Source organism: Manacus candei, unplaced genomic scaffold (genome assembly GCF_025592945.1).
Source record: "Manacus candei isolate 608988 ecotype Guabito, Panama unplaced genomic scaffold, ASM2559294v1 h1tg000026l, whole genome shotgun sequence".
NCBI lineage: Eukaryota > Metazoa > Chordata > Aves > Passeriformes > Pipridae > Manacus > Manacus candei.
This window is the reverse complement of record NW_026138074.1, coordinates 3,558,822-3,583,161: the sequence shown is the minus strand read 5'-3', so window position 1 is coordinate 3,583,161 and position 24,340 is coordinate 3,558,822. Positions and strand designations below refer to the sequence as shown.

Sequence of the window (24,340 nt, the reverse complement as noted above, 5' to 3'; positions counted from 1 at the left end):
TACGGGATTGTTTTTCCACGCCAGGAGGGCCAGGCTTGGCTCCCAGCGCGGGCGCAGAGCCCGGCGGGCCGAGGGCACGGCCGGACCCCTCAGCACAGCCCGATGCTCCTCTCCCCCCGCGCCGGCCGCTCAACGCCGCTCACCGCCCCGCCTCCCTCGCGGTGCCGGGAGGCTCCTGCCCGGGCAGGGAGGCGAGGCGGGCAGCGAGGTGGGAACCGAGGCGGGAGAGGTGGGCACCGGTGCAGGAGAGCTGGGCACGGGCGGGGCGGCCGCAGGGGCCGGGGCGTTCAAACGCGTTTATTTTTCAACCGCAGCGCGGCGAGGCCCCGCAGCCTGAGGGGCTTCCCGGGGCTGTGGGTGAAGCCGCTCCGCCATGCGGGGAACACAGAGCGACCGCCATCCCTCCGCTGCCGGCGGGCAGCGGGCAACCCCGGCGAGGCTGCGGAGCTCGGCTGTGTGTGGGCCCCGCCCGCCCTTCCGCCGCCGCGCCCCGCCCCGTCCGCCGCCTCTGCCCGGCCCCCGCCGCCCGCGGAAGTGAGCGGAGCGGGGATGCGGCCGTGCCGCCCCGGGGCTCCGAGGTGAGAGGCGCGGCCAGGCGGCGCGGCCGGGGCGGTGGCCGTGCAGGAGCTGCCGCTTGCGCCTCTCTCCGTTCCTACACGCCGCCTCCACCGCGCCGCCCGCTGCCGCCTGCTCTACAGGGCGGGCGGGGCCGGGGCGGCCGAGGGGGCTGCGGGGCGGGGGTCGCTTCGGAGAGCCGTCGCTTTCCTTCGCCGCTTCCTTCCTTCCCGCCTGGCGCTGAGGGTGCGGGCAGAGCGGGGAAGGGGGGGTTACTTGGGGTGAGGGTTTATTTTTAGGTGCGAACGCCCCTCCCCGGGCGGGACGAGGCTGTTGAAGGCGCTGGTGGCGAGGGGGAAGAGGCGGCGCTGCTCCGCCGTGCTGCTGTAGCTGCTAGGCGACTAATCCTCATCCTCATCCTCGGTGGTCTCTGACAGCTCTGCGGGCTCGCTGCGTGTGCCTGTGCTGCTCCGCGCTGGCAGCCCGTGGGGCTCGGCTCTGGTGTTCTATTTTTTAAATTTTATTTTATTTTTTTTACCGTTTTTTCCTCTTTTAGCGTTGGTTTCTCTTGCAGATGTTGCTGCAGGTGGGGGCAAAGGGAGCACTGTGATTGCCTGGGATTTTGGGGCATTTCTCTCTTCACCTTTCCGCTCCCGCTCCAGCGCTGCTGTTGCTAAAGACTTTTGTAACTATCGACTCAAGTACAATTTCGATGGAAAATGAAGGTAAAGGTCTCATCAGAGTCACTGGCTTCATTGGAGCTAAGAGGATTTTTGCATGCAATTTGGTGACAACTCCTACTGGTGCGTGTGTATGTTTTACCGTTCCAGGGGTTTGCAGGGTTGCTCTTGTGTGCTAATCTTGTGGTAGGAATTTTGGTCTGCATTTTGTAGTTTAAGAATTGCAGGAGCATTGCTTTTCTTTATTTGTGCTCCTGCTTTTTGAACTAATTATCAGACAGCTTTTTTTCTCGTTTAACAGATATTCAGATATGCATCTATTGTGCATTTTAGTGCTCTATGCATTATTGTACCCTGTGTGTTTGGAATAGGAACATTTTATTTAGATAGGAGCTTCTGAGCATTAGTTGCTTGGTATTTTCTTAGATTATATGATTTTCTTAAATTTATGTTTCAGGGTGAAACTAAGAAGCATCGGTTGCATTTTGTGTTGAATGTATTCTTGTGTTCTTGAAAATGACTAAAATTTCCTCTCTTGGACAGTATTTAATTAAAAAAGTGGTTCTAAAGTTTTGAAAGATGTGGTATGATGTTGTAAACTATGTACTGAAATAAGTTGCTGTTATTATTATGCTTTCTTCTTGTCTAGTTTGGAAATGACTGAATCTGAGGACTTATTTTGGTTTGTTCATGTTGGCCCTCAGTTTTATGCTCTGGGAACCTTGAAAGCCTCTTTGGATTGTGATAGTGACTTTGAGCTTCATTGAATTTTTTTTTATTATTTTTTTCCTGATTTTTGTTTGTTTCCCTTTCTGTTTGATGTTGGTTGGTTGTTAAAAATCCCTGAAATGTATTGTTTTTATTACTATATATGTAAGAAAAGAACCACTGATTCCTCCTCTTCCTTATGTTATCACAATTCTTAGAAGATAGATGGGTTTTTTTAGGTGGCTACTGAATTTCCTTTGCTGTAGGTAGTTACATGAGATGTAGGTGCTCCTTTTCCACCCGCCCCAGTCTGAAGAGAGAGGGGTGCTTTTCTAATAGCTTGACTTGAATGAAGAACTGAATTGAGTTTGTGGGGTAGACTGAATTATTTTCTACGGTTGGATATTGTTCTGTTTGGAAGCATGGTTGCCTTGGATGACTGAAAGGTTGTGGTAATTGTAAAGTCCAGCCCATGTTGAAAACTTATGTAGGTTGTTATCATCTGGCATTTCAGAACTTTTTTCCTATTTTAAAATCGTGTTAGAATATTTTAAATTCTTTTGATCATGTCTTCCAACTGAATATTTGTAATAAAGAGCATGGAACTTAGTGTAAAGAATTTTGGAGTGTGGGGACCATCTCTGGAAAGTTGGTCTTTGTTTATAGAGGCTGGAGAGCTGATAGAAGTGGTGTCAATGCCTTTGCTTTTCAGTCACTGTGTTGCAAGTAAAAGGGTTTTGAATGGGCAGTGCTGTAGGTGGAGGAAGGCAGGTGGGTGTACCACCAGTGAATAGAATTACACCTGGGAGGGGGGAAAAAAAGTAGCTGTCTGATACCTGTGTGCCGAAACCAAAATGGCAGAAAGACTTCTAATGCCTCATAATTCGGTTACCAAATAAATAGTATATCATAGATGTGGTTTATAGTCAAGTTGCATGTGATAGTGTGGCCCATTCTAATTCTTCCAAATGCTAGTAGCACAAAGATGGTATTTCTCATGGAATAAATAAATTATGCATAAACATTAGTAATAATTGTATGATAGAAATCACATTAAAAGGCTTTATCTTGGGGAAAATACAAGATGATCAGATGCATATTTCAAAGGCAGGAATAAAGGCTATGGTTTTCAAAACAGGGTAGGCTTCTGGGAGTAGGAGAAAATAATGATAAGAAGAATGAACTGGTCCTCTGAACACATGAATTAATTCTCCAATCTTTCCACCCCCACACCCTCCTCATCTCATAATTATTTGAGTCTCGGGAGGGACACGTATATTTACAACTGTGTAGTGTCTGTTTTGGTGTTCTTGGTATTTTTGAGCCCTTCTTTTTCTATTCATTTGGCATTTGGACACTACACACTAGCAGCTTTCATGTTGGAACTTTTCAGAACTCTTGAGAGCATCCTTAATGTATCTTCTCCTGGCGATAGTTGAATAATCTTTGTAATCTTGTAGAACAAAGATTGCCGTTAGACTATTTTTAAACTTTTTTTTCCCAAGTTTGTTTGAAAGGTCTCTTCAGGTTTGGATATTGAGCAAGAAATGACAGACTTTTTTTCCCCTCCTGTATTTGAATGAATATTCAAGATTGGGAAGTGATAAGATGGTTTGGAAAACTGATGTTTTCCTGTGTTCATTTAGTGCTCCTAAGCGGTACTGTATGTTTACTCCAAGTTAGTGTTTTGTCCTGAGACTTTGTGGTTCCTGTTTCTTATGTTGGGTTGATTGAACTTCTGCAAGAATTCATGTTTCTCGTGGTGGGCAAGAGAGAATTTTCCATCATAGGAAGACTTCTGCTTAATCATATGATTTAGAGGAATGATGTTTTTATTTCTGTTTGGAAAGATGGAATTTTGTGCCTTCTTTTCATAAGAGGTGCTTTTTCTTAAACTATAGGCAGTCAGGAGAGCCTGGATAGACAAAACATAACTGAATGTAAACTAAGCTTTTTGGATCTCTCCATTGATGCCTCTGGGCCATTTGAAGTAGTTTTCCATAGTGTGGTCTGAAATTTTTTCCTTTCTTTTATCAACATCTTTTAGGTTGTGATTTAGGGTTTTCTAATGAAGATTGTCTTGTAGAAGACTGCCTTTTAGTAGAAAAATGACAAACATAGTTTAGGTTTCATAGACTTTGAGCTTCTTTGAGGTCAGACTATAATTACAAATATAAGTTGTTAAATATGAGTACTGTTCTGTTATCAAGGCCTTATGTAGTATTTATTTTTATATAATTAAGTGCCCAACAGAAGAGGTCGGAGTAATGTTTTTTCACCTGTAAACCAAAAAGATTTTCCACAAATCGTGTAGAAGGTTGGTACAGAAACTCAGACCAGAATTGCTGCATGTGATAAAAACATCATGTGATGATTCAGAAATCCTCCTTAATCCTCATTGTTTGGAGTCCTAGTTAATTTTAGCTAATCTTCAAAGATGACTGTTAACTTCAGCCTATAGTCTGTCTACATCCTGTAGTAATTTCAGGATAATTTTGATGATTGGATGAGTAGGGAGATATAAGTGAAGAATGTTTTATTCCTTTGAAAAGTATCCTGAGAGGACAAATTTTTGTTTGTCTTGTGCTTAAAGTGCAGTTGAATTTTCCAATGAGTTTCATGGGTGGTTTTGGTGGCTTTTTTTCAATGATGAGAATGGGCTTAGTTGCTAAACTGACAGATTGAAGATCAGTGAATAGATTTTGGGTTTTGGGGGCAGTGAGTTAGCAGCGTAGACTTAGGTCATCATGGATTAGGCAGCCGTACTAAGGAAGGGGTGGAGCATGTGTACATGGGACTGACAACAGAGGGGGAAGGGATGCCTGAGGCAGCAGTGACTTAAACAAATTAAATAGTTCCAGAGTGGCATCATCAGTAGTTCATTAAATAATATCCAAAATAATCAGAATGAAATTTGTGATGGAAACTGTTAGAAATTCTGAAATAGATTTGGTATAATCACAGCTGTTCAAGTTCCTTTTGGCATGTAGATTATTTCTTAACAAGTTAATAGGTGAAACAAGAATTTCAATATTCATTGATTACAGTTTTTTATTATCTGCAGCTTGCAGAAAACCAGAAACAAGTACTTAACACTTATGCTGGCAAAAGTCACATCTCTTCTGTTTAACTTGAAGGTTAGGGTGAGAGATTTTTTTTTTTTCTTTTTTTTTAAAGTGGAGTCTTCACTAAAGACTAGTTCTAGTAGATATCTTAAATATCTTCCTATATTTTAACAGTGCTTTGATAACTTAAATAACTGCCAAGTTAATATAGCTCAGTCTTGCATTAGAAACATGTATTTCCTTTTTAAATGAACAGTCACTGTCATCCTTTAGTCTGGTTGATGAATTATTAGCCTTTTCTTTCCCCCTTTTTTCCCATGCGGTTAGTTTGGAAATGCTGGTCTGTAATAATCTGGTTCAGATGTTGCAGAATGTGTTTAGTTATTTTGCTAGCTTTGTAACTCCTTTTCTTGGAGAGTCTATGGCATAATCTCTTGGTGAGTCAAGAGAAACAGTGGTGTAAGGAAAATGCAGGCAATTCTTAGGGCAGCTAATTTAACAAAAGATAAACAAATATTTTTGCTTGGTTTTTTGTGAAGAGTGACAAATATGCTGTGGTCTTGGGGTGCTGTTCTGTAGGACTGAATGAAAGTGTTGTCTTACTGCTGAAAGATGGTTCTGCTCTGAGACCTGTTCCTGCTTGTAGTGTTGAGTTGACTCTCATGATTGTTGAGTTTGTCTGACGTGGCAGAAGGTTAGCTCAGCCCTTCCTTCCTCCTACCCCTGTTGGATGGCTTTCTGTTGAATTATGAAGTTGAATGGGTTTATGAAGTGTCCAGTTAATGTTGAAAATGGTGAAGGATAGAGACCTCCTTCTCTTTTAGCATAAGCAGACTGTTAGCTTGACTAAGTTTATTGTGTAACCATAGTATCAATTCTTCCGTAGACCATGATGGAATTTTGCAAGAGTGGAGTAAGTTAATAAATGGATTTTTAGTTACAAGGCCTTTTGATTTGGTCAAAGGCTTCAGGTGGTACCTAATTGACACTGAGTGATAAATAACATTTGCAGTGTGGTTTGTAGAAGCTACAAGGAATACTAAAGTTACAATGCATAGAAGAGAGGGAGAATAAAATACAGTAATCAAGGTATTAAATTTGGGACCAGCATCTGTTTCTAGTAATTTGTTTTATAAACATTTTACTCTAAACAATTGGAAGGGATAAAATGGCTAATGGGCTAGCAGATGCAACCTACAGAATCTTTTACAGAGGCTTTCAAAATATTTTTAAGTAATAAATTTTCTGCAGCACTTTTTTCCCAAATGCATAATTCACAAAAAAAAGGTTGGTGAATACAGCGTTACTGCTTTCTTGATACTAATTGTAAGAAAGCTTATTGCCATAAGTAGAGTAATTATGCTGTGAGTTAAGTTTGCATTTAAATTGACACTGACACTAGCTTGGTCCTGAGAACTTTTGTGAACAATAAGTTCAGCATTCTTTAATTAGAAATTTATTTTGTCATATTATGAGGTAACTGCATAACTGTCAAGGATATAATCAACTATGAGGTCTTGGAGCTTCGTTATTTTAAACGAATACTGATAAAATATTTCTGTTGGTGTTTTTGCTTAACATAATTGTATGGCAGCTAAATTCTGTACGTTCTGGATACATCAGTAGTGTATCACAGGGTGATAAAATTATTTATTAGTGTTTGCTGTTCAAGTGCTGTCCTGGATTCTGAGAAGCTCAGCACTTCAAAGTGTTATGAGATACAAGCAGACTGTTGGAGAGGAGCCATGTGATCTTATTTCTAAGCTTAAATGTTCTCTTCTAGAAAGTTAGCAACTCTCGGTCAAGATAGATGACTGATATTTAGACCCGAAGTCTTTTGGCCTTTAACTTCTAAAGGGCTTCATGTGAATCAGGATTTAAGCTAAGGTACATGCTATTTGGAGTCAAATGAGGTATGGACATCAGTGCTCTCTTCCTCAGGCAATGAATTTCTGAACTGACCCAGTGTTATTATACATAAACTTTGCTTTCATCGAAGCACTACCATTGATTTGATCATTTTAGTGTGTCCTTAGGATTTTGTACCTTTTTGTTCTTCTGATTAATAAGTAGAGACAAATGTATGAAATGTTCAAGCAGACTTTTCTAGTGTTTAAAGAGCTTTTTTGAACAGAAAGAATGAAAACTGAATATTTTGGCCAGCCAACTACAGATAGATGTGATGTCTTTGCCAATGCTTTCTTGGTAATGCTGGTGCTACCTCAATGCTTTCAGCAATGAGGCTTTAAACTCATTATAGTACATCCTCCAGAGTATGTAGAAGTGCTCCAAATGGTACGTCTTTTGTACCGATTGAGTAAAAAATCTGAGTGTTTGGTATTCTTAAGTATTCTACATTATTCTACTGTATTCTACATTGAATGAGCCAAAGGAAGCTGAAGTGGTGTTGGAGGTTTAGCTGGATTTTTTTTGTTGCCATTACTCCTACAGTCTACAGCACTGCAGTCAGGTTAAGGTATCATTATTTTTGTGAAATGTTTTGTCTAGCTGGAGAGCGGGCAGTTGTCTTTCACAAGGTTTGCAAGATTACCACATGGTATATACTATGATTACAGAAAATTGCTCATCTTTACTCTTGTGCTGGTAGCCTCATTTGAACTAGATGTCCTACTTTCTATTTTTTAAATTGAGGAAGACATGGTGAAACTTCCTGAAAGAGTAAAATGTATTTCAGTTTGTGGAGACATGTTTCTCTGAGAGTGTTCTTTTTAGAAGGTATTTTTAGGACTTGAAAATAGTTCTTGGGCTTTATAGTCTATTGTAGAGTTAATAAATTGCATGTTAAATGGAGCATCTTAGTCTTTATTACACTGCCTGAAGTGTAGATGGGGTTGGGGATAGGTTGTTGAAATATTTTACAACTTTTAAGATTGGGCAAACACTGAGATTTATAATGGTCAGTGCCAGTATTAGGTGTCTCTTCCTTAGTTGATCAGAAATGCTGAAGTGTTGTGTATCAAGGAGGACAGTTCTGCATTAAGGCTGCATCTTGGCCATGCTGAAAGTCCTAAGCACTGCTAAAATGGTACTTGAATATAAGGCAGGTTCTTTTCTAGGTTTAAAGGGCAGCTTAGCAGGTTGTTCTCATAGTTTGAGTATTTATATTTCTTTAGTTAATGGGTGGTGGTGTCTGTGCCAGATTGAATATTGCCTTTTTTCTGTAAAGTCTTGTGAAATAATGGCAAGGGGCTGAAACCGTGTGACCTCCCAGGATAGAAATTACTCTCCAAGGAGAAATCATTAATGGAAATTAGTGTTTCTCTTTTTTTTCTGGCTTTTTTGGAATCCAAACTTTTCTGTATACACTTTCTTTGATGTGGGGACTCCTGGTAAAATGTTTTAGCTCAAGTACTGTCGAATAGGAACAAATTCATTTTGAATATTGAATACAGGCCTGCTGCAGCTGTTTCCCCAGAAGTGAAAAATCGTCAAGCTTTTCCAAGGGAGTCCATTCAAATGAAGACAGTATACAGTAACTTCCAAAGCCCTCAAGAAGTAGTTCTTTTCCCGAGCAAACTGTACCTGGTAGAAAACAAGATGCTCATTACAACATTTTGAGAGGCAGGAAGGGATAACTCTTTGCAGTGACAAAATACCCTTTTTGCAAATTGGTCATGGGTATTTGTGTTGAATGAGTGTTGGCACTTTACTTCTTGCTCAAAGAAAATGATATTACTTCCCATAGAGGTATGTGTCAGAGTATAATGTTCTCTGACCATGTTCTTTTGGATAATCCACACGAGGAGGGTGTAATGTTGGATATAAGGGCAATGAAGCTGGTAAAGGATCTGGAGCACATGTCCTATGAGGAATGGCTGAGGGAGCTGGGGTTGTTTAGCCTGGAGAAGAGAAGGCTCAGGGGTGACCTTATCACTCTCTACAACCACCTGAAAGGAGGTTGTAGCCAGGTGATGGTTGGCTTCTTCTCCCAGGCAACCAGCAATAGGGCAAGAGGACATAGTCTTCAGCTGTGTTGGGGAAGTTTAGGTTGGACACTAGGGAGAATTTCTTCACAGAAAGGGTGATTAGGTATTGAAATGCCCAGGGAGGTGGTGGAGTCACTGGCTCTAGAGGTATTTTAGGAAACACTGGATGTGACACTTAGAGCCATAGTCTAGTTGACGTGGTGGTGTTGTCATAGGTTGCACTCGATCTCAGAGGTCTTTTCCAAACTAATTGATTCTGTAATGTCAAATGTGTGTGTTTTAAGATACTTGATGTTATATGGGCTTTCTGCTTTAGAAGGACAACACATTCGTATTATGTTTTCAGTATATTTTTTAAGTTACACTTAGCAAAATCTAGAAATTGAAATAAACAGTTCAGTTGCAGTACCAATGTGATTCCCATTTCCAGTCTCTATAACGTTTGCACCATCAGGATGCTGGGCATCCCCCTTGCTAGAAAGGATCATGTGGGTTAAAATCCCATGTGCTGCTCTCTTTGAAATTGTGTCAGTGGTTCAGTGCATATGTTGACCAAGTGACATAATCCAGACCAGCATGGGGTGGGATGCAAACTCAGACATTAGTATTCTTTTGATGAAATCAGGGAGGGACATTCATATCACCAGTTGATCCACTCAACGGATTTAGTTGTTTATCCAAAGCAAAGGCCACCATCCAGTCTCCACTGAGTTGAAGTACTTACATTGTTTGTAACAGCTGTGGTTAGTCACACCGTGCATTATTTCCTGAGCTTTGTGGGTGCTTCACCGTTGTCCCCTCTGAGCCTTCTGTTACAGGGGTTTATTGGTCAGTCACAGTACTTGAGTATTTATCATGTCTAAATTCACAGGGTTTTGAAGCTCATTGGAGAAATTGCTAATTGAGAATCAGTCATAAATGGTCTTTGTGATGTAATCATGTGTTAGGTACACACAACTGTATCAGTGCAGTCTGTATAGATAAAGCCTTCCTCAATGTAAGTTCCAATTTTATGCACATAATTAAAATGTAGATAAATTAGTTCAAAAGCCAAGAATAAGACATTAAACGTTGGAATTTACCTAATCATGGTAAGTTTGTAGCTTGTCTGCATTTATGGTTTGTGAACTTGATTGCACTGATTTTTATTTATTTTAATAAATCCCTATCTGCTACACTCTGCTGCTTCCACCTGCTTCTTCTGTTAGCATAACTGGTGAATTTCTCTGGAGATTTAATTCCTGTTAAAATCTGATTCAATTTCACAGAGAAAATTGCATCACAGTCACCATGTCAACCATAGTCAACCATGTTGAGTATTGCTTGTTTCAGAATGATCTGAGGGCTCTTTTGTATTCTTCTCTGCTTTAGCTCCACTTTTGGAATCCTCCCATGAATCCAGGGTTTGCTTCTGGCTGTGCAGTTGGTCTAGGGCTTACTGTAACTATTAAGTGTGCCTAATGCCTTTTTTTTTTTTGTATGTCGGCTTGGCTTTTTGCTGTGTCTTGTTGTCACTTGGCCATTGTTCTGCGGTTGGGACCTGTATTGAAGTTCCAGGAGCACCTTACCTTCTAGACAAATGGGAGGGTAAGATGGCATAAACATCTAGTGAAATAGATATTTTTTTAGGTGATTGTTAGCTAGAGACTCTGTGGAATCACAGCCATGATGCTGAGCAATGATCTGTTGAAATGGAGAGCTTGAAGGTGGACAATAAGATAGGTAAAGATCTGGCTCTCCAAAACCTCTAGCCACCATGTCCTAATGAGTAGAAGATTTTGAACTGAATCTTTGTATCTGATGGAACTGTCAGAAAACAAGATTACTTCCATTCTGGGTAGAGTCTTTTCCTTAAATATTCCTTTCCCTGCCAAGAGTCTGCCTGGCAGGAATTGTTTCCAAAGTCCATGTGCAGACACATGGAGACTCAAACCTCTGTGCCTGTTGACATCTAGTTGATCTCTAGCCCTGTGTGCTTTCAGGATTCTAGACAGTGCAGAAAAAGGTGAGCATTTGGTATTTTATTATGTTACTGTGTGCACAGATGAGGTTTTTAAACCTTTTAGTGTACATCAAATATAGTTTGATCATACAGAAAATTCAGGAAATGGGAAGCTTTGTAAGTTTCAGTCTGTTCTGTGGTCAGTGAAACACCTTTTTATTCTGTTGTTGAACACTGCTGTTTTTTCAGTGGGGGAAAGGTAGATAAAAAGTGAAAGCGAATTCTTACGGTGGGTGATGAGGTGCTGATACTTTTGGGGTCCCAATACAAAAGGCATGAACACTTGAAAGGCAGATCACGAATAATAACTCAGAAAAGGTGATAGCAAGTTATAACATCATATGTCCTTTCTGATTCTTGTAATCCTGAGATGATATGGCTTGGGATGGATCTCTGGTCAGGGCATGGCACAGTGTAGATCTTGTTTGCTTGTTGTTATATACTGTCACGTGGTTTTGCTCACAGTACAGATTCATCCATCACTGATAGCAGTCGAGTCTGCAATGTGGGCTTTGTTGTCTCTTGGACAACATGGTCTCATATCCTTATTAATAAAACTGCAGTTCCTGTGCAAGGTGCTTGTAATATTTCAAGTGGAAAGGACAGCGTACTGTGCATAAAATGAAGTACACATGGGTTAGTTACACATCGATTATGTGGACGTTCATTAATTGGGCTATTGATTAGGCACAGCATGACTCAGTAATGATCACATGGTATCTGCGCTAGTTCATGTACCCGAATGTGGGTCACTAACTGCTCATACAGCAGTAGTCTTACAGGTGAATCATTACAAACAAGTTGAAAGGTCTTTGTAGTACCTGAGTTGGCTTGAAAGGGGTTCAATTTTACCATGACTGATGGGATAGGTTCAGGCGGACTTAGTGAGCTGTTCAGGTGGACCCAAAGGTTCAGAAGAAAGAATTTCAAAGAAAGAATCAGAATTTCTCTCAGTACCTCAACTTGTCATTGTTTTGTGAACATCTGATTGTTTTTTTTTTTCACTTTTGCTGTTCTCTATAGTTTTGGTTTTCTACTACCTTTGTGTTTTGCCCTTTTAGGTCAGTTGAGTAGCTTTATGCAACATTTACAGGGCTGTATATTAGCTAATTAGCCAAAGTGTTTTGGTCACCAGTTTATTTAAAAATAGATTTTTCTGTGAGAGTGTTTTTAGTTTTTAGACAGCTCCTGGTGAATGTAGGTCCCACCATTTACGTACTCTGAGCAAGAAGAGCTAAAATTTCCCCTTAAAAATAATTGTAAAAGTATCTTGATGTCAGTGAGCCCTGCTGATTAAAATGGACTCATCCTGCTAAGCTGAGAAAAACAATGGTAGAGGTAAGTTTTTGGTACTTCGTATTGGTTATGGTGGAAAGAGGGTAGGCAGGCTCTTGTAGCATCCGAGGAAGAAGAAACAGTAATAGCTTACTGTTAACTAATTAACTAGATTTTTCTTCAGAGAAAACAAAAGGGAACTCTGAATTTCTGGTAGTGTAAGCCTTCCAGATGAATTTGTATTCATTTTCATAAACATACTTTGGTCACAGTTCCACAGTTATGTGATTGATGGATATTTCTTGGCCTAGAAATGGTAATGTGTACATTGGAAGTGGTCCAAGAAAAGCCCTTCCTGAGGCAGCTATTTATTTTTGTTAGTTAGCATCCTGCTGCTTTGTTCCTTAGTAGGGTTAGCTGCAAGTGGGGGATGGGAAGCTGTAGTCATAGCTCCAGAAGCTTCAGTGATCATGGATGTGCTGCCTATCTGATAGCTGCCATAGGCCAGTATAATTTCTTAGCCCACATTTTCTTTTACCATGGAAAAACTTGGCCTGCAATGAAGTACTGAACTATTTTAAGGTATCAGCTGATGAATGCCTGAAAATTAATTGCAGCATAGGATGGGAAGGCATCTTGCTATATGTGGGTTGTCTCCTTTAGTACAGAATGCTGTGGTTTTGGGAATAGCTTCTGTTGGAGACCTTAAAAGGTGTTGCAGAAGCCCAGATCTCTGTTGTGCAGCTCTGGGCAGCAATGCAAAAGACTTGAGAGAGCACTTGCCAACAGTATTCACTAAGTAATTTTTCTCTTGTATTCTGGAACTAATGGATAGTAAAACTAAAATCATTGGCTTGAATACAGTTATTGTGGTCCAGCAGATAGTAAGCATGACTGTTTTTTGGACCTAAATCTGTTGGTGTTACCCACTTCATATTTTGTGAAGGGAACAGTGATTGGTTTCTCATTGCCTGAGCAATTGAATTTAATTTGTAGCAAAGTTAGATATTTGAAATTGTTCTTTTCTGAGCTACAAGTGTAGTTTAATCTACAAAGATTATAAGAGGGTTTTTAGAAGTTAGATGAGGATCCATCCAGAATTGTCATACAATATGTAATTTCACTCTGTTGAAAGGAGTTGGCTTTAAAAAGACCTTCTGAGCCTTTATCTTTCTGATGCTATACCAGATTTTCTTTGTAGTTTTTTTCACTGCATACAATACAGTGTTCTTCATAAAAGTGGGAGATAATATGAATGAAACACATTCAAAATGAATGGCTTTTTGAGTGTCACAGAAAGCTTGTCAAAATAAGCTTTGTTGTAGCTCAGTAGTTCTGCATTAATGAAGATTTATTTGGAAAAAAAACCCCTAATCTCTGAGAGTACCTTAACATTTCTGTTTAAGGATATTTGAATTCTTAAAATATCCTTTAAAATCACTTTAATAAACTTCCCAAAGTCCTAATTGATAATATTAGGGAAATGATCAGTTATGTATCATTTTCTGGGGTTGTTATTTGTGTTTAGCAGTGATGTCATTTGGTGTAGGGAAAAAGGTTTTTCTCAGCATTAAAATTTTTAATGGCTGTCAGTTCATTTCTGCCTACTCTTACTGAGAAAGCTTTGTTGCTCAGCGTTTTTATTGAGGTTGTAGAGTCATTGTGGTCAAAGTCATATGTTTGTGGGTTTGTTTTGGAAGAGCACTTAGGCTTAATGGTTTTCAGCCCTAAACTGGTGTCTGGTAGCTACAGAGGAAATTAGCCATCGTATTAGAGTGCATGGCCAACAGTGTGTGGTATGGAAAATGAAGATTGTCATACCTCTTTTAGGGCATAAAGTGCTGGAATCTTTTAATCTTGAAGTATTTTAAGTCTGAGCATCCCTAGAGGAGATTTATATAATATATACAGTAATTATTTTCTAAAGCATAGCCCCACCTATTGAAATTCTGTGAAAGTATAATGCTAAAGCCATTTCTGTGGTCTGCATGTTTGCATGTTGGATGTCTTCCAGCTGTTGGAGGGGGATGTGTGTGTGGCATGATGGACTGGTAACTAATTGTGGGTGCAGTAAGACAGAGAGCAGGAAGAAAGAGTATCACTCCAGCTTCTCATCTAATAAGCAAGAATCAGAAACTCTGAGGTTTCATTAAATATCAAAGCAGTGCTGAGCTGTGCAATCGATGTTGCTATTGCACTGTTCTGCAGTTCAAAAAATTTTAACTTCCTAAAATTACAGGAAAACATAACTTTTTATAGCATTGACTTGAAGCTTTTGTACTGTAGTCAAGTTTTATGATTTCACTTACATCTGTGCTCTTTGAGGGTTTCCTAATGGTTTTTCTCCTTTGTGTACAAGAAGATGTAAATAGACCTGTTTGAAGAGCCTCCTTCTACTTCATTAATGGGTAGAAAGTAGCAGGGAGTGAAATTTATCTGGAGTGATAGCTTTCTGACCAGGTATTGATGATAATGAGCTAAAGGATTATTAAGATATTTAACTGTTAGAATCTTTGTCACCACTGAACACATTGTTATAGAAATTAAGTCTTCTCAGTTGCATGTCCAGTGTTTTCTCTTATTATTGCAGGTGGTAACTGCATGAAAATATGCTGAATTGTAGATTTTTTTTTTTAAGTGCAATGTTTATAAAAAACTATCCTTTAATGGCATTAATACTGAATGGCTCTGGTGTACATCATTTGAAGTGAAACGTTGATGCTCTCCTTCCCTTCAGACTTTGGTTTTGTTTCTAGGTTGCACGTCTTCAAAAAATTCCTGATGGTGACAATGAGACAATGATTCCTGTACTGTCTTCAAAAAAAGCAAGTGAATTACCAGTTGATGAAGTAGCAAGTATCCTGCAAGTAAGTAATTTTTACATCTCTTAAGAATGTGCTTTTGTTACCAAACAGTAAGTTTGATATTTCTTAAGGACAGATCTTGTAATTGAAAGTTGATGCATTATCATGCATTTTGATATTAGCTATTGTCTGCTTCTAAAAGCAAGTTGATTTTTAAATTGTTACTTGAAATGCTCTGATCTCTTAATATTTTCAAAAAAAAAAATTGAGTATTTGGAGGGGGAATGAGATTCAGCTTGAAAATGTTTGGATTTCTGTATGCTTTGAAGATGGCTATTTGTTAATAAAAATCCTGGAGTCAGTCTTGTTATAAAATTGTCCTGTTGTTTTTTTTGTTGTTGTTGGTTTTTTTTTTTTTATTGCTTCCATTTCTCTAAGGAATCCTTAATGTCCTTAATTTATTTTGGTAGCCTTCATTTTAAGCAGAGAAACAGGACTGAGTAAGCTGCCCATTGACAGATTTATGAACCATTGAATCTGGGTTAATTTTCATGATAGATGGTCTTTTTTCATTTTCTGTATGCTTGACTGCCTGAGGAGTACACCATGATAAATGGTGGTCACTGTCAACTCAAGACTTTGAAGTTATTGCAGTCATTTGGCTGAGCAACTGAACTCCTGACATCATTCTCAGGAGTCTGAAGTATGCCCACAGTTTGGTTTGTTGTAGAGTTTTCTACAGGGAAGATCAGCAGTCATTTAGAGATGTGAAGCAACATCTACTTCTGTAGTTCTTACGTGACTTTTTGGTTGAATCTCCTAAATACTGCCAAACAGAATTTTAAAATAGTAGTCTGTTAGCTTTTATTGTCATACAAACATTTAGTACCAGGCTTGTCTTTTGAATGTTGCCCCAGTGTTTATAATCTAAGGCTGTATATTTTGGTGTTGGAATTTATTTTGAAGTCTAGCTTTTCAGTGTAATTGCTGACTGCTTTATTCTTTGCATATTTTAATAGGCTAATCTTCAGAATGGCTTAAAAAACTGTGAAGTTTGTCACAGACGGGCATTCCATGGATGGAATGAATTTGATATTAGTGAAGATGAACCACTGTGGAAAAAATATATATCCCAGGTGAATGTTTTTGACCTTTCTCCTTTTTAGTTTTAATAGCTTTCAGTAGTTTTGCTTGTTATTTTGGTTTGCTTAGCTTTTGTGTACATGAACACATTTTTATAAAAGTGGGAAAAGTCTAGCAGAATGGGAAATTGCAACTTCTATAATTTATATCTAATTTACCTGTTGAAAAAGCTTTTATTTGGGTATCTACTAATGTTTCGATTGAGTGATTTGTTCTTGAATGTGTGTTCATACCTAGACAAAGGGTGCCATTCATAATTAGCCTGATGGTTAGAAAAGCAGAACTTGCTTGTAGTCAGACTTGGTCCTGAGTTTTACTAAGGTCGTAGAACAATACATTTGACTGCTGGTAAATATTTAAATGGAATATGCAATGTTAATAACTTGATAGACAATAAGAATTTTGAAAAGCAAAACTGCTGCCTTTGAACTGAGGGCGCAGGTGGGACCAGTCTTGATTGTGGTGTTAAGCAGAACTGGCAAGAGTCAAGTGTGAATTTTTTTTCAGTGTGATAGATCTCAGAGACATATAAACATACCTGATATATATATATATCTCTGAAAGTGCCACTGCTTTCTCCTACCTACTCCTCCCACCCCCTAGCTACACAAGATATTTACACAGAAGATTTTTCTAATGAATTTACAATGTTAAATATTTTGATCAACATTTCAGTGCAACCTTGAAGTAATAAATGGTTGACTCTAGAGATCCTGTGTTACTTGGGAGTGACTAAAAAGATATTCAGTGCTCTGTTGATGATAGCAGTGGGAACATCATCCCATACTAGCTGTACTCTGGCATTAATGCTTTATTTTCCCATGTATAGGGTCAATTAGTCTGATGCATCAGAACATGTCTAAGACATATTATCCAAGTCTGTTTTAGATGGGATTTATTAAGATGCATATTTGCTTTGAGTGTGCTTATGAGATGTGCTTTTAGAATGTTCTTTACTTGAATTGTTGGAATGTTCTTTTTTATAGTGTTTCTCAAAAAAAATCATTGTGTTCGCAACCAGCTGTCATAGAAGCAAGGTCCTTTTTTATTTTAACCTTAAAAATCTGAGGAAATCATGTGATCTAAAAGGAAAATTGGTGTCTTGTAAAACAAGAAATCATGAATTGAAAGTTAAGGAATATATTGCTGCCTTAATAGTGATCAGTTGCTGGGAACAGGGTCAGTCTTTTACCTCAAAGACGCTTTGAATGTATTTCAGGCTTCTTTTTGTATGTTTAAATACAGTATAAGCAATTATAGGAGATTATTCTTTTTGTATTTAAAATGTGAATCAAGAAATGGAAGAAACATTCTTTTCCTGTTGCATATTGAATACAGTCTATTCAAGGTCTTTGATATTTAAAAGAAAACTCCTCAAGTAAACATCTGAACTGCACAGAGTTAGATTTTCTTTGCACTGGTAGGTTATAAATATTTTAATAATAGAACATTATGTTTCAAAAATAGATCTGATGTGCTTTGAGGGGTAGATAAAATGGCCTTTCTGTCAAGAGTGTGGCTGAATTACTGTTCTGTTTCATTGCAGTTTAAAAACCCCCTTATTATGCTTCTCCTGGCATCTGCAGTCATCAGTGTTGTAATGCATCAGTTTGATGATGCTGTCAGTATCACTGTGGTAAGGAACTAAGATTCTGTCTTCCTTGGGAGTACTTCAGATTGCGTGACCACATGTGTGTTCAACATCATGTGAATGACCATGTGGGGTGGGATCACTTGACTGCAATTAATGAGTTTGATTTGCATGCTGTCATTAAATCTGTTTAATTTGTGAGTGGATTTTGGTTTTTTGCTTTTTCTTGAGTGATAGCAGCAGTACATATTAAAATACATCTTTGAATAATTTTCTGATTGCTTCTTGTATCTTTACTCTTCTGTTGGTTAAAAGACCTATCTTTAGGCATTTGTTCAGAGGAGCAATTTTTGGCATTTTCTATGTAATTTAAATCTTAAATTATGCCTTAATTTCAAATTTAAACCAACATAAGCCTTCTGTGAATTTGCTTGAAAGATGTAATCTTTTAAAACATGGAAAAGAAGTGTAACCTGAGCTCTCTAGAAATTACAGAAGAAAGATAGAAACTGAAGTAGTAATTTTTTTGTAGAAGCTTGCAGTTAAACAGGGTGCTAAACTAGTGAGCTATATATAATACTCATAAACATTTGTCATTACAATTGACACAGAGAAGAAAATTGTAATCCCTTTGACCTTTTTGCGGTGATAGGTGGTAACTGAAAATCTTGATTTCTGTATAACTAGAGGGAAGTTCTGGCTGTTTTATTTTACCCTTGTCTTACCTCCGCATTTCTTGTGTTGAGTTTTGCTTCCATGTGTAACTCAAGGTAACTGGAGGTTTGCTCTTTACCCCTCTGTTTCTTTATAAGGAATAGTTGTCTTTGGAAGATAAACTATGTGGCTTCTTAAAGAAAAACTTGCAATTTTGAATTTGAGTATAGTGTTAGTTTGGAATAGTCTATTGTGTTCCTAAGTTGGATTTAGGTAAATTATTTTATTATGAAATGTATTTAATTATTGTGGCTGAAAGTTGAATTATTTCATGTTTTTTTCTTAACTCTCTTGAGCAAGGCAATGAGAAAAGAACAAGGCAGTTAGTGTAAGGGAGCAGTAATTTCTATATTCTGTGCTACAACCTGAGAAGGAGTCTTTCAATGGCTTTGTGAACATTGTAGATGTGTCTTAAAATATGGAGGAAAAAGGTGTGATAAAGTTTATCAGTTGTGGGGTTTGTCTAACTTCTGACTATCCTCTACCATTTAGTTTTGTTATTGTTAATGCCCACTTTATCACTGCGTGAATGCTTGCTTTACTTCATTTTCAGATGACAGTGCAACTTTTCTATGACTATGTATTTGTGTTCAGAGCCTTATCAACAGAAATAATTTGCTACTAAAGATCAGTGACATATATTACTTTTGGTGGCAATGCTGGCTTGAGCTGCTTTTGCCATCCTTTTAGCTCTGCTGGTACAAAGGTATTGTAAAACTTTCTGCTCTGAACTGGGAACTGATGAAGATTAAAAGAAAAATAAAATAATTACATACTTCTTTCCATCGATATGAGGCTAGGAATGCAAATCTGTGTCAGGTAGCATGATCTGTAGAATATAATATTACCTCCAAAAGAAACATGTGTAGCTGTGATTGAAATATTCCATGGAAAGATGGAATATTTATGTAGTTACTTCCTAATGTTCAGTTGGTGAAGCTAATGTTAGTATCACAAATAAGGCAGATTTACTGGATTTATGTGGATTTAGTTGAGTTCAAGGGAGTTTTTTGCTTGCAAAATCTTGGTAATATCTTGGATATTTTTAGTAGTTGCTGCATGTACTTTTAAAGGCTTAATTAATGGATGTTGTGTTATGTTTCTGTAAGAAATCAGTGTAATAACTCGGTTTCAGTAACAACTCAGTTAATGTAAGAAAACTCAATTCACGAGTGTGTTGAAGGAGAAGATGAGACATACTTTACAATAAATTGATCATTGTTATTTCCTGTTATGGCTTTAATTAATTCGTGCACTTTCACATCATATACCTAGAAGGCCCGTGATGTTTATGTTGAAGCCTTGTGACCAGAATTGTATTTGATATGGGGGACTATGAAGGCTTGATATTGAGGCCTTAGTGTACTTATCTTGGATCCCTCCTATTGAGCAATTTTTTTTTTTAGCTTTTTTGTTTTGGATCTCTGGCATCTTGGCTGTGTGGGGTGTGCCTGGTGTCCTGTCTCTCTCCTTGGGTGTCTGGGGCAGAGTTTGAGTTGCTCATCTTCCTCTTATTCTTCTTGCTAGGATATTTTATGACTCCAGACCAGTTTTTCAGCTGCCTTATATCTAGTCTTCAGCTGATTCTTAGTCTTTCTGTTATCTGGTTGTTTGAATAAAACCACATCTGTGATGCCCTGTGGCAGTTAACACACCTTTGTTTTGTTCACAGAGAACGCCAGTCAGTTTTTCTATTTGTGTCATGTATTTTTCCGCTGCTGCGGAAACAGCATTCCTGTTTCCATTTAGAAACAGGAAGCAAAGAAGTTTTTCAAGTTTGCTATCTAGTTATTAATCTTATTTTTAGTAAAAGCAGGTTATGGCATCCTTGGACATCACTGAAGCAGGTGTAAATAGATAATGACATTGCTTTTGGAACAGACCCCAGGGATACCAAGTGATTTTGAGCATGAGAAAGTTTGTTTCCAAATCATCTTGTTAATATGAGCAAAACCAAATATGATTGCTTACTTTCTTGGTAATTTGGAATTCTTTTATCTCACCTGGTTTTGTTTTCTTGCAGGCAATACTCATTGTTGTTACAGTTGCCTTCGTTCAGGTAAGGCAGCTGTTGGGTTGTCCAAATAAGAGTATTGCTTTTATGTAAACTCTTATTAATGAGACTGAACTAGTTCTCTTGATGCATTGTGCTGTGAATGATTGAGTAATGTGCTTTCATTGAAGTCCTTTGCCTTTTCTAAAGTGCATGATTTGTCCTGCTTTAACCACACTGACATTATGCACCTGTATCAGTATTATACTCAGCCACAAGAGTACTTGCAAAAAAGCCCTTGGAATAAACAGTTGGAAATACTTAAGTATTTAACTTCATATAAGAGATTTTGAAAATGTAGCTCTTGCTTCAATTTTGTGCAGAAATGGGGAAAAAAATCATCTAAGTAGTTTCCCAAGACTTAAAGTAGTTGCTTTTGTTCTGTAATTACACAGCTTTAGTCAGGGTGTGCCTGAATCAAAATTGCTTTGTGCTTGTGCTTTATATCTTTAATTACGTGAATTCAGTACTATGCTTATTGAGTTACATATGAGTTGTGTTACCTTAGTTTTCCAGGAGCTAAGAGCACAGTACTTTTGGTACTAACTTGTTAAACTATAGAATTCGGTAAGGTGTCTAATCCCTGAGTTTAGAAGTGTTACTGCAAGTATTACAAATAACTGAAGATAATGAAGGAAGTGCAAAGGACCTCTGCTATTCTTTCAGAAGAAATGCATGTGGGCAAATCTGGAAATTTTTCAGCGTTTGGACTGTTTGCTTTTTAAAGAATCTAATGCAGAACTGTTGAATGTCATCTCTTATCTGGTTGTTTGGAATATTACTTAATGCAACTTCACTGATAAAATAAATTTCAGTGACTCTGTCTTATATGTGAAACTTTTCCCTGTTTTAAAAATATTATCTGCTTTATTTTTAAAAAAATGTCTCTGCAGGAGTACAGATCAGAAAAATCTCTCGAAGAGCTTAGTAAACTTGTGCCTCCAGAATGCCATTGGTATGTAGTTTTGTCCTTTCAGTCCTAAGTTAAATCATATGAAGTTTAATCCGAAATGAGTAAATGGAAAAGATTTTACTGAACATATTTCTTTTGCATCAAGTTTATATGCTGATGTAGAGCACAATTCACTTTTTCTCATTTTAAAGATTGTTTTATGAGCCTAAAGAACCACACCATGTTGTTACCTCTCTGAACCCTTCAAATGATGTTACTGAGATGTAACCTCCAAGAAAAACGCGGCAAATTAGAAATATTTTGCTGAAACCTGTAACGTTGCAATGTGCAGTCAAGGGTGTGAATGCTTTTCTCAGACAAAATGCCAGAGAAGACATTCTTGCTGCTCTCCATGTTTTTACCTGCAGTGTACGAGAAGGTCGGGTGGAACACACCCTTGCAAGAGATTTAGTGCCAGGTGATACAGTCTGCCTGTCAGTTGGAGACAGAGTCCCAGCTGATCTACGATTATTTGAGGTATGTGCCTAAAACGGATTTAATGCCTCATAACTTTCCTTCTTGTGGGATAGAGGGGAAGGGAAGATAGCTACTGAATGCTGAAGTGCAGTAAGTGTTCTTGTTTGGAGTTCACAACTATCTTGGTAGAAAATTTGAAGTAATTACTTTCCAAATGTGATCACGCATTCTTAACCAATTTATGTAGTTTCTTACAGTAGGACATCAGAGGAAAGAATTTTTGAGTTTTATGTAGTAATGTATTATTGAAAATTTTATTTTTTTTCCCTCTCAATGTTAAACATATTGCAAAAACATTGTTTTCAGTCTGAATGCTAAGATGTTTTAGCAACTGGTTGCAGGTAACTGGTTTTCAGTCTTTATTTGCATTAATTTTAGCGTATAGTTCCAGTGTTCATTGATAATGGAATATGAAAAAAAAATGTGAAATTATACTGGTGTAATCTTCTCTTTGACACTTTTTCATCAATGTGTGTCATTATATCTCCCAGTTTACTCAATACTTAACTTGTGATATTAGCATTGCTGGAAGTGTTTGAGTTGAAGCAATGGCACTATAGCAATATTTGTATATTCTCTAAAAATGAAGTGTAATGGGTATATATATATTCATCTTGCTTATTTTGATGGTTTTGCTTGAATGTTACATTACTTTTCTGTCAGATTGGGCATTCTCAGTGTGCCCAGTATCTGGGCTATCTCATGGTCAAGTAATTTCTGGATATGAAGATCTATATATTCTATTTATCCACTGTTGATACTTGATTAATCAGTGTACATTTCATAGACAAAGTCTAAATGAATTAGTTTCTGAGGCAAATTTGTGTTGCTCTTGAGAAATTTGTCTGGATCATGTTTTTAGCCCCTGCAGTGTAGTTAGTAGTTGAGTGGGTTTGTTTTCGTGTTTACAAACACTTTCCGCTTCCCTTGGCAATTGTATAGTCTCGGCATTGTTATGAAACTGCTGTTGCAGCAGCACCTACTTTCTTGCTCATATCTGATATCATAAGTTTCTCATCTGTGTGCAGCCCTACACCAGATGAATTTTTTTACCATCCTTAACCACTCTTGCAGATCATTTGAAAATAAAAGCTTGTCATCTTATTTTCATCTTGTATCTATTGGTCATTGCTACAAGGTAGTGGTTTTGAAGAAGAGGATCATATGGAGATCATCTTTTCAGAGAAGGATCTAGATTTCTTCTGTGTATTCTCACTGATGTGTCCTGAAAGCAATAGAAATGATAATTAGACATTATTTAGTTTGTGAAGTCATTTGTGTGTGTTAACTTTTTTTTTCACTAGTCTAATCTTGCAGAGACAATCTTGCTCTTAAAAATATATTTGAGAATCTTTTCTGGCCTAAGTTTTCTGTATGTTAATGAGCAGTCAGTCAAGTTTTATGATAATATTCTCTAAAGCCAGAGTATCGCATCAAGAACTAACATGCCTGGAACAGTGTAGAATTTAAACACTATTCCTTTTGGTAGTGGTGATAAAAGTTTCAGAACTCATGGCTATATCTGAACGGTAGCAAAGTGGCATCTTCATCTTCCATCTTTGGCTCTTTTAAGTGGGAGCTTTGTTAGGTTTGTTGCTTTGTTGATCCTTAAAATGTGGTCAATATTGACATGGCTCCTTACCATATGAATAAACTGGATGCATTTTTAATGGTCAAAATTGTGAAACTTAGGTTTACACTTCCAACTACATAACAAAATATTTTCATGCTTTTTACCTATTTTGTTTTCAAAGGCTGTGGATCTTTCCATTGATGAATCCAGTCTCACAGGCGAGACAGCTCCTTGCTCTAAATCTACAGCTCCTCAGCCAGCAGCAACCAATGGAGACCTTACTTCTAGGAGCAATATTGCTTTCATGGGGACATTGGTCAGATGTGGAAAAGCAAAGGTAAAATCATTATTGATAAAAAAGAGCATTTTCCATGTTTCAACAATTTGAAGTCACTTCTCAGTCATTAGTGTGATACTCTGCAGAGCACTTCTCATTGGTGCTTTTTCAGACACTGGTTTAATAAGAAAACTAGGCCCAGGAGAGCTCAAATTTATAGGGAGCAGATGATGTGAAACTCCTCTTTCTAGAATGTGCTGATTTGTTTCTAGAGCTACATTCACATGTTTGAAAATTTAGGTGTGGCTAGTGTAGGTGTTACCCTTTTTGAGTTTTTTTACTGGTAATTAATAAGTACTTCAGCAGTGCACAGAATAGCAGTTTGTTTCACAGGGACAAAATGTTTTTTAGGAAAAAATATCTACTTGTGACAAGAATAATTTCATAAACAAAGTTAACAACTGTAGCAGGCTGAAAAGCATTTGCTCACTATTTGAACCAAAACTATAAGATCAACGACTAAC

The 24,340-nt window shown here is 38.0% G+C and overlaps 1 protein-coding gene across 12 annotated transcripts in view; it reads left to right on the top strand.

The window, feature by feature from the left end:
- Nucleotides 1-24,340, top strand: part of ATP2C1 (ATPase secretory pathway Ca2+ transporting 1) — a 68,210-nt gene that overhangs the window by 16,712 nt on the left and 27,158 nt on the right. For 3 of the 12 annotated variants that reach the window (XM_051789092.1, XM_051789093.1, XM_051789102.1), the window contains exons 2-8: nucleotides 14,989-15,099; nucleotides 16,056-16,172; nucleotides 17,726-17,815; nucleotides 20,508-20,543; nucleotides 21,431-21,492; nucleotides 21,858-21,966; nucleotides 23,721-23,876. In XM_051789092.1, coding sequence (XP_051645052.1) covers nucleotides 14,989-15,099; nucleotides 16,056-16,172; nucleotides 17,726-17,815; nucleotides 20,508-20,543; nucleotides 21,431-21,492; nucleotides 21,858-21,966; nucleotides 23,721-23,876 — 681 coding nt within the window. Of the gene's footprint in view, nucleotides 1-114; nucleotides 230-496; nucleotides 579-777; nucleotides 802-864; nucleotides 1,359-14,988; nucleotides 15,100-16,055; nucleotides 16,173-17,725; nucleotides 17,816-20,507; nucleotides 20,544-21,430; nucleotides 21,493-21,857; nucleotides 21,967-23,720; nucleotides 23,877-24,340 lie in introns of those variants that run through there. The other 9 variants (XM_051789099.1, XM_051789096.1, XM_051789097.1 and 6 more) reach the window with 9 other exon arrangements.